Source organism: Mustela nigripes, chromosome 16 (assembly GCF_022355385.1).
Source record: "Mustela nigripes isolate SB6536 chromosome 16, MUSNIG.SB6536, whole genome shotgun sequence".
Classification (NCBI taxonomy): domain Eukaryota; kingdom Metazoa; phylum Chordata; class Mammalia; order Carnivora; family Mustelidae; genus Mustela; species Mustela nigripes.
Genome location: NC_081572.1, coordinates 42,354,909 through 42,364,465, shown reverse-complemented (window position 1 = coordinate 42,364,465; position 9,557 = coordinate 42,354,909). Strand labels below are relative to the sequence as shown.

General features: G+C 46.9%; 1 protein-coding gene across 1 annotated transcript; it reads right to left on the bottom strand.

Moving 5' to 3' along the window:
• Window positions 1–936: 936 nt before the first annotated feature.
• Window positions 937–6,762, bottom strand: CRYBA1 (crystallin beta A1). The gene is made up of 6 exons (XM_059379123.1): window positions 6,732–6,762; window positions 5,441–5,505; window positions 4,393–4,511; window positions 2,861–3,002; window positions 1,970–2,112; window positions 937–1,088 (listed from the first exon to the last, which is right to left on the bottom strand). Exons 1-6 carry the CDS (start codon window positions 6,760–6,762, stop codon window positions 941–943), a joined length of 648 nt encoding a protein of 215 aa, XP_059235106.1. The 3' UTR covers window positions 937–940.
• Window positions 6,763–9,557: the final 2,795 nt, after the last annotated feature.

Here is a 9,557-nt window from a genome sequence, read left to right as displayed (position 1 = left end):
AATTAAATCTTAAGTGTACCATGGTCATATGTCATTGTATTAAGACAAATCATACAGGTTACCCAAGTGCTTAGAATTGGCATATTTGTTTAAAAATGAGCCGTGGGAATAGCTATCCTACTTTTTTGCATGACCATTGAACCTTGTGTTCTTAACAATTGAAATAAGCCAAAACTGAGCTCAGCAATTAAGCAACTACAAGAAGTGGCCAAAATCTTGGATTTATTCGCAACTTTATGTAGAAATCCATGGCAATGCATATTTGAGAAATTTCCCAAGTTTGTATAGCATTGATTTGTCACAAGTTGAAAAAAAAATCAGTGCTAACATCAACATATTAGAGTAGGGAACGAGGGGAGGAAATGTAAAAGAACATTTATGGAAAGTGTGTCTGCCACTATATAGACAGGTACATTTCATATGCTTTTATGTTTGAGTTGGAATAATTTCCTTGGCCTGGTGAGTGACTTGCAAGGATACAAAAGGGAATTTGGGGTTTCACTGAAGTTTGTCTTTACAAATTCTCAGTCCCATAGGTGTGATTTATATAAAAGGATGGTGGGATACCTGGGGGGCTCAGTTGGTTAAGCCTCTGACTCTTGGCCCAGGACTTGATCTCACAGTCGGGAGTCTGAGCTCCCTGCTGGGCGTGGAGCCTACTTAAAGGGGCACCTAGTGGTGTGGTTAAGCTGCTGTTTCCGCTCAGGACCCCGAGTTGAGACTGAGCCCTACACAGTAAGCTTGGAGTCTGCTCAGGTTTCTCTTTCCTTCTGTCCCTCCCTCACTTTTTTTCAAGTCTTTGAAAAAAAGAAGTATGGTAGTTAATTCAGTCTACACACTTTTTCTTTTTTAATGACATTTATTGTGGATTTCAGCAGCTAACATAAAACTCATTCTAGATTGCTTAGCAAGGTTTCTCTTACTTGGAGCTTTTAATCCACTACTGTTGGATACGGCGAATTGATTGAATCTGCGAAGTCTGGGCGTGAGAACCCCATTCTCTCCAGTGTTTATAGTCTCCTCCATGATGGTCACATTCCAAGATATATTGATAACCACGGTATCCAGGATACTGGTAGCAGACCCAGCTAGAAAATCCAAAGCACATTAGATTATTAAAGCTAGTTAGGAACACGGTCAGTACCCTAAAACCTGAGTGTCTTTTCCTCAGCACAATTGGTACTGAGTGCTTTTCACCTTGGAAAACAACAGTCATCCTGAATGTACCAGGCACTATTTGTGAGCATAATATGGCGACCGCTAGTCGAAAATCAACTTTGATTATGAGAAAACATAAAAGGGTGCCTGGTTGGCTCAGTTGGTTAAGCGTCTAACTTTTGATTTTAGCTCAGGTCATGAGCTCAGGGTCTTGGAGATGGAGTAACCTAGTCAGTGGGGAATCGGCTTCCCTCTGCCCCACCCCCTGCTTATGAGCATGCATTCTCAAATAAACGAATCTTTTTATTTTTTTAGAGGTTTTATTTATTTGACGGAGATCACAAGAAGGCAGAGAGGAGGAAGCAGGCTCCCCGCAAGCAGAGAGCCCAACGTGGGGCTCGATCCCAGGACCCTGAGATCATGACCGGAGCCAAAGGCAGAGGCTTTAACCCACTGAGCCACCCAGGTGTCCCTAAATGAATCTTTAAAAAAAAAAAAAAAAAAAGATCTCTGCCTACTTGTGATCTCTGTCAAATTAATACATAAAATCTTTTAAAAAATAAAAAATAAAAGAGTAGTCAACGTAATTCCATAGAGAAATATTTGAGAGGGAAAAAAACTGACCTTAAGTGAGAGTTGGTACCAACAACTTGAAATTTGAAAATTAATAACTAGAACGTGCCAGTCAAATTAGTATACTAGTGTATGAAATCTGATAAGATGTACCATTGATGTATTAATATTTACAAGATCTACATTTGCAAGAGTTACTTTGAAATGAAATGTGCCCCAACCCTGTTTTTGCACTTACGCCCCACATTGTATCTTCATGGACCCAACTTCGTTGTTGAACCAACCCATGGCTTGCAAGGAGGGGTAGTCATCACAGATCTCCCACTGGCGTCCAATGAAGTTTTCCTTCTCAAAGATGGTAATCTTAGACTCCTTATGATTCTGTAAAACAGAAATTTTTAAGAAATCATTTGGTAGCAGTGTTAACGACTGTCTTCTTAATTCTTTATCTTTTTCCAAATTCAAGATACTTCTGGTTTACAGATGGGAGTACATGATCATTGATTGTAAAAATATTTCAGGCAATATAGAAGTAAGAACTACTCAGTTCTGTCTGGTCAAATGTAATAACCATAACATTTTAAATGTACAAATAACAGGTAATACTATGGGGCAACAAAAGGTTGACAAAGAAAATAGAGCAGGAAAAAAATACTTGAAACACACAGCCAACCAAGGGATTAATATTCACTAATGTGAGAAAAGATCACAAATGAATAGAAAAAGTAAGCTATGTTGTGCTTGTGTGCATGTACTGTGTTGGAAACAACCTAAAGTCCAGTAGGGGATATGAATACTATACAAGCATTAAGGCAGAGACTAACGTGTATGGAGTACAAAGACAGGCAAAACTAACTCTCACTAGTCACCCTACTGCACTTTTGAAGATCCTGGGCTCTTGAGTATCCACTTCCTGCCACTCCTAGCTTAATGAAAATACCTTCTCCTAGGGAAGAACCAAATGGCAGATTTAGAAACAGAGGGACCAGTGTTTTTCTTTCCTCTTTTTACTGTTATCCTTCCTGCTGCATTTCAGCATAACTGATGAGAAGCAGCAGTGTCAGTCCATATGCATCCTCTCTTGCCCCAAACCCCCACATGCACAGAGGTGAAAAATGCAGAGACTCACAGCTGAACAGATGGGGCGGAAGGACATGAGGCGCTCAATGTGGTAGGCATTACTCCCGCTCCAGGCGTCCCAGCGAGGGTATTCTCCTCTCTCCAGGATAAACTGTTGCCCACAGAAGCTGGTATGCTCATAACCAACCCAGCTGCCAAAGACAAGTTGTGGCATTTGTTCATGGTGTTCGGAGCCTACGTGGCCTCAGGGAGAAGGCATCTTTTGTTTTAGATGTAAAATATCAAGCCAGGTCCAACAGAGCCAAGTCACAAGAGGTGGGAAATGAGCTGGCGGCTACAGGAATATGTATATGGGATTGTCCACTGAAAGGGTTTGCCTCGCTGACCTGAGTCATGTGTATGAGCAAAGTCAGTCTAAAATGTTATTTCCTGGGGCGCCTGGGTGGCTCAGTGGGTTAAGGCCTCTGCTTTCGGCTCGGGTCATGATCCCAGGGTCCTGGGATCGAGCCCCACATCGGGTTCTCTGCTCGGCAGGGAGCCTGCTTCCTCCTCTCTCTCTGTATATCTCTCTGCCTACTTGTGATCTCTGTCTGTCAAATAAATAAATCTTTAAAAATAAATAAATAAAATAAAATGTTATTTCCTTTCTCTCCAGGTTACCTTATTCTCTACTTGGAGCTCCAGGTCAGGATCTAGTGACTGACTATTGCTTTGGTTCCAGCCAAACCCATTGGCTTCTTCCTAAAGAAGCAAAGGGATGAACAGGCAGCTGATGGGCTACTAGTCTCTTGTTTCCTTTTAGCTTTGTGGGTTCTCGCTCCTGCTGTCACACCCCTATTCCTCATTTACTAAAACACCTTCGATCAATTTTTCACAGCCAAACTTCAGTTACTGGTGACGCCTTAAAGTATTTTACTCCCTTTAAAGGGTTAGCTCAATTTGGTGGCCCACAACTTGTGCAAAGCCCATTTTGCTTTGGCCAAAGGAGAGTCCTTTCCATGTGTTTTCAGGCCAATGGTAAAGGCCTCAACTATCCTGCCAGAGTCAGAAAACAAAACAAAGAAACAAAACAAGAAACTCCTCAAAAATTAGCTGGGACCTAATATGACTCTCACGTCCTGGGGTTTAGTTCCTTTTTACACAGAGAACTTAGGGAATTAGCTGGAAAGAGGTTGCAGTTTGACGCTTTCCTCTATTTTCTGTAGGCAAGACAAACTGAAGGATCCTGTGGCTATTCTGGGAGAACAGGTATCAGCCTGTGGGCTCTAGAGACCCGGATCTGATTACTGGCACTGCCCCTCCCCATGGTCTACATTTCTTTAATGCACCCCCCCCCCCACCACCACCACCAAAGTGAGTACCAAGCGACTAGGAACCTCGTGTTCCTTCTAGCTTTGAGTTACGAAATTACACACACAGTGATTGCTTTTGAGATTACTGCCATATGGAGGCCTCTTTCCCAGAACAGATTAGAATCTGGCGGGGGGAGACCTCTTTCTTCCCTGATCCCCACCTTTATGGCCCCATTTCTACAAAGACCACAAACAAGGGCCCTGAGGTCCTGCTGAGGTCCATACTCACGCGCCACATTCCACCTTGAGAGACCGGACGTTATCAAAACTGCGCTCAGAGACATTTGGGCAGGAGCTGGTGAACTCCATCCTCTTTCCCTGGAAATTCTCCTGGTCGTAGATGGTTATCTGAATGGAATTGAACGGGGAAACAGAGTTAAAACGTGGTACATCAGGAAGAACAGAAGCTCTTGAACCTGGCTAGAGGACAAACTCCCAAAGCTGTGAACTGACCCTCAGAGTTGACCCAGTGAAGAAGGTAGGAGTGTTGAGGAAAACAGCGAAAAGCTGAGGATCAGCCATTTCGGGTAATGGTTACCATCAGCCTCAGGTTGGGAGTCGGGAGACCTGGGTTGGGATCTGGTGGCAAATCTGTCATTTCCGGACCCCAGCTTCTCCACGGCAGCATATTCCACTCTGGGCTGCTCTATTTTTTAAATTCTTTTTTTATTATTTTACTTTCAAGAAATCTCTACACCCAACGTGGGGCTCCAACTCACACCTCCAAGATCAAGTTGTGCACGTTCCACCAATTGAGTCATCCAGGCACCCCTGGGCTGCTCTGTTTTAAGATGATTTTCGGAGCACCTGGATGGCTCAGTTGGTAAGCATCTGCCTTCGGCTCAGGTCATGACCCCAGGGCCCCCGGGATCGGGCCCCCTGCTCAGCAGGGAGCCTGCTTCTCCCTCTACCTCTGCCTGATGCTCCCTGTGCTTGTGCTCTCTCTCTCTCTCTCTCTCTCTGTGTGTCAAATAAATAAAATCTTTTTTTTTAAAAAGATTATTTTAGTAGTGTGGAGGAGAGGTGACCTAGAATAGAGGTATCATCTTCCATACACCGAGGGCTTCCAGGATCATCCTTCTGTCGGAATGGGGCATTCTGAAAGATCCTTCCTGAGACAACATCTGGATGTTGGGTCAACCCTTCCCCTAAAACTGCTCTCTTATTGGTCGGTCACTGTCCTGTGGAAAAGCACAACCCTAGGACCTGCTCACAGCGCCTCTCATCCCCTGCCTTGGGGGACTGCTCACTATTCTGCCTGACGGGGGTGAACTTACCTTCCATGGCCCCACGGACCCCGGCATGGGGTTGGTTTGAGCCATCTTGGTGGTCGGAAGGGTTTCTGGAAGACAAGACACCCTTTGGTGACATGGTCTCTGGGGGACAGGAGGTGAAGTGACAGCAAAGAAGGAAGGAAAGGGGGCTTCAAGTCCAGTAGATAGAGTTGGCCTGGGGTCCTGGTGTTGCCTTCCATGAGCTGAGCCTCCGTCATTTCCCCCGGCAGAGCTTCCACGTGCAGTTTCGAGGGGATTCCAGGTAACAGTGCAGGTGACGTGCGGCCCAGGCCGCGTGACCTCTTGGTTTATGTGGCTGTTGCGCTCTTGCCTGCCTCCAGGTACCCGCTGTGGGTGGCAGCACTGCCTCTGTCTCACCCACCCCAGGATAAAGTCCTTGGTGACTGACCCTCCAGTCCACACGCAGCATGGGGTCCCCTCTCCACCCGGCTCCTCACAGCCCGTTGCCAGCTGGCCGCGCGCGACCCAACCGCCATGGCCTCCCCGGGAGAGATACATGGCTGCTCTTGCTCTGTGGTGACTTGCTTTCTTTCCTGGGGTCCAGCACTCATTGGAGCACCTCCCTCTGTCTCTCTGTTGAAGGTGGCCTGGGGGAACACCTCAGGGGCAGGGCCTGGGTCTCCTGACGGAACGGATGCAGCACCCTGTTGGGCCCAAGTCCGGGCAGTTCGGGGTCGAGGGAGAGGAGGGGTGGTGTTGGAAAAGCCTTACTGAAGGGAAGCGCGCAAGCAAAGGGGGCTGATACTAGTGAAAACAGTGGCTCTATGCCAGGCCCTGTTCGAGATGCTGGGTATGCATTTAATACACTCAAGCTCGATACCAGGCCTGTGAGGAAAGTGCTGTCATCCTCTCCATTTTACAGGTGAGGATGCTGAGGCCCATCGAGGTCAGGTAGACAGGAAAGATGGTAGCCAGAGGAAAGGCAGGAAGGATGGGAGGGAGGGAAAGACAGAAGAAGGCAGGCAGCTTTCTTGGCCCCAAACAGCCATCTGTAGCTCTTCTTTCTGGCTGGTCTCAGGCCCAGGGGCTGATGCGTGTGCCACGCTCTGCAATGCATCTTTCCATTCTGCACCTCCGACCCCCCAGACTTCTCCCTCTGCCCTGGGAGCCTGTTCATTTCTGGGATCGCCATGCACCCTCTCAGCCCTGATGGCGAGGCCAGGGCTCACTGCCATAAAAATACTCCTCTCCAGGCGCCAAGGGAAGGCTGCCTCCCCCAGAGTTCCCCACTCTTCTCCAGCCAGGCCAGGGCACCCTGTGGGGCCTTACTCACCCAGCTCCTGCTGCACGGTCTGGGTCTCCATCTGGTGCCACTTCCTCTGCCGCTCTGCTCTTTATAGCCCTGTGGCTGAGGGCCTCTGGCTCTGTCAGCACTCTGCTTTCCCTCAGCTTTTGTTCCCCCTGATCCCCAGAGCTTTGGTGGCTCAGCCTGCTGGGCAGGCATCCCTCAGGCTTTTGTTTCAACTGGGGAAACAGAAATCCAAAGAGGCGCTGCTGCTGTGGGTGAGGCTGGCGGCGGGAGACCTTGGCCCCAGCCGTGGTCTTGATCTCAGAGACGAGGTGAGGACAGGTGTCTGTGTGAGCGCCGGGCCCCTACCCTTCTTCAAGGTCCTCATGCTGCCCTGGGACCTTCCTCGGACCCATGTCACGGCCGACACATCAAAATGCACCTCATTTCCCACCCACGATGTACATTTTTTGCTCTGAAGAAAGGGGAAAGGACCATAAAAATTCTGAACTTTATTAGGACCCAAAAAAGGGGGGGGGGTTCGCTGTGTTCTCAGGAATCTTTATTATACTATATTTATACAGAAATCTGATGAAACTGATGAATCACAGACCTGTACCCCTGAAACAAATAATAAATTATATGTTAATGATTGAATTTAAATAAAAAAAAAAGAAATCTGTAAGAATTGAATTCAATGAGGGCCGATCAGTGGACATGAATCTCTCTGTGGTGATTGTGTTAAATATTCATTTTAATTTTGCAGTTTTATTTTAAAATTTGGGGGCCAGTGAGTCTTTTGGGGTTCTTAGTATATGGTTTTAGGACCTTGGAAATCTCACAGGCCCAAGGTACTATATGACTCCAGTACCCAAAAAGCTCCAATGATCTCTCCCGGGAAGTTCAGAATATTTGGGGAGAGGAGGGCAGAGGAATCATGGGTTTCCCCAGGAGCCCCAAGGGGTAAATGTGTTGCTCAATTTTCACAGCTGCTGTGAGAAACAGGGGTGAGGAGGGCTTTGAGGCAGGCAAACATGGGTTCAGATCCCAGCTTTACCGGCTAGGTGATTCTGGGCAAGTCCATCTGCCTCTCTCAACCCTGCAAAAGGAGATAATACCGACCTGACGCGTTCTAGGTTCATTACCGCTTGTCGCTCTCCTCTTTTTCTGGTGACAGATACTGTAGAAAATTCCATAGCAGCTTGGAGAGAGGAAGAAACTTTTCCCAGGAAAGTTCTCCCAATCTCTCTCTGCCAATCAGGTCCAGCCTGTGACTCAAGATTGGTTGGAGAACCAAAACCCAGGGGGCGAGTTCTTATAGAGTCACAAGTATTTGCAGATTTGGGCAGACTATTCCAAACATCTAGGTCCAAGGCTGAGCACAGAATGCCACCCTGGATGTTTTTGCTGCTTGATTAATTGGTGATGTCTGGATCAATGGCTGGCAAGGGACAGAGTTGCATGATCCCCAGATCATGGTAGACACTGGCTGGTGGCCGTGCAAGGGATTAAGGGACCAGCAGTCCAAGACTGGTGGTTCTTCCTTACCTTTCCCTCTGTTCCTGCACAGAATTGGGGTCTTAGGAAAACACCTGTCGGGTCATTTGTTCACTCAGTTGTTCCCTGCCCCCTGGACTGGCAATGTGCTCTCGTGGCATCCCGTACCTCTCCCCCTAAGTGCATTGGTGACGCTGTAGAAAATACTTTAAAAACTAGAAATACTGGGCTCCAAGGAGGGCAACTGAGACACTGGGGGCTCAGGTAAAGAACAAAACTTCTCACAGTATATTTGTCTGTACTTTTTGAGTTTTGAACAATGGGAACACAGTTATTATCAAAAAATCACTCAAGCTATTTTTGAAAAGAAAAAAGCTGAATTGCTTAATTTTCTGGCTCTTCCACTGGACTTCGTGCTCTGGGAAGGCAGTGACTTCCTCTGTCTTGTCATTGTATCTTCCGTTCTGGGCATAACTCCTAGCTCGGAATAGGTATGTTTTGAGTGAATGGATGTATAAATGAATGACATCCAATGATAAATGAGGCTTTGTACCCCCGGGGGGCACAGAGGTAACCATGAGATAGTCCTGACCCTCATGACAGCTGACCTGCTTGGGTTGTGTTTGTGCTCTAAGTAAATACTCTCAGCGTCTTCATTTGGGACTTGATGTCCCATTTAAGTATCAGTACAACAAAGACTGATGGAGCCAAGTTTTACTTTTTCCAGAAAAGTAGGGCTCTTATGTTTGATCGAAAAGCCCAAACACACACATACAAAACTATAGTGCTAGTAGGGGAGGGGGGCGGGAGTCAGGGTTTTTGTGCCACCCATTTACGAGTATCGATCCAATATGGCGGGAGTCATGAGCAGCCCCAGGCTGTCCTCCTCCCACTTTCCTCAACGAAGCCTGAGGAAGCAGATCTCCAGCTAATCGTTATGCTTCCCGGATATCACCTCCATATTGGCAACCAAGTTCTCTCTCCGGCGTAGATTAGGAAAATACTGTCTACTGAACTCACTGCCGTTGGACGGAGGGAGAGCAAGGCCTCAGGGTAGCATCAGGCACTCAGAGCTCAATAAATGCCAACTACGTTATCGATGATCCCAAGTCAGACATCATCTTGTGCCAGATTCTCACAGACACAAGTGGGAGCAGCCAGCAAAGAACTTAGAAAAATGCATCAGATGAATGTTTTCTTTGAATTTGGAGAAGACCACCTTCGTTCAGTTTTTCTTTTTTCCCAATAACTTTGTTAATATAGGGTTTTTGTTGTTGTTGTCGCGTGTGTTTGTTTGATTTTAGCAGTACATTCTGTCAAATTCTCTGAGGCCCCTGCTCTACTGGGGACATGGATGGTGAACCGTGTTCTCGG

Coding starts and splice junctions, on each gene's coding strand:
- CRYBA1 (XM_059379123.1), bottom strand. CDS start 6,762: ATGGAGACCCAGACCGTGCAGCAGGAGCTGG. Junction 2,113..2,860: donor TCCGCCCCATCTGTTCAGCT/GTGAGTCTCTGC, acceptor TCTGTTTTACAG/AATCATAAGGAGTCTAAGAT. Junction 1,089..1,969: donor ATGAAGATACAATGTGGGGC/GTAAGTGCAAAA, acceptor TGGATTTTCTAG/CTGGGTCTGCTACCAGTATC.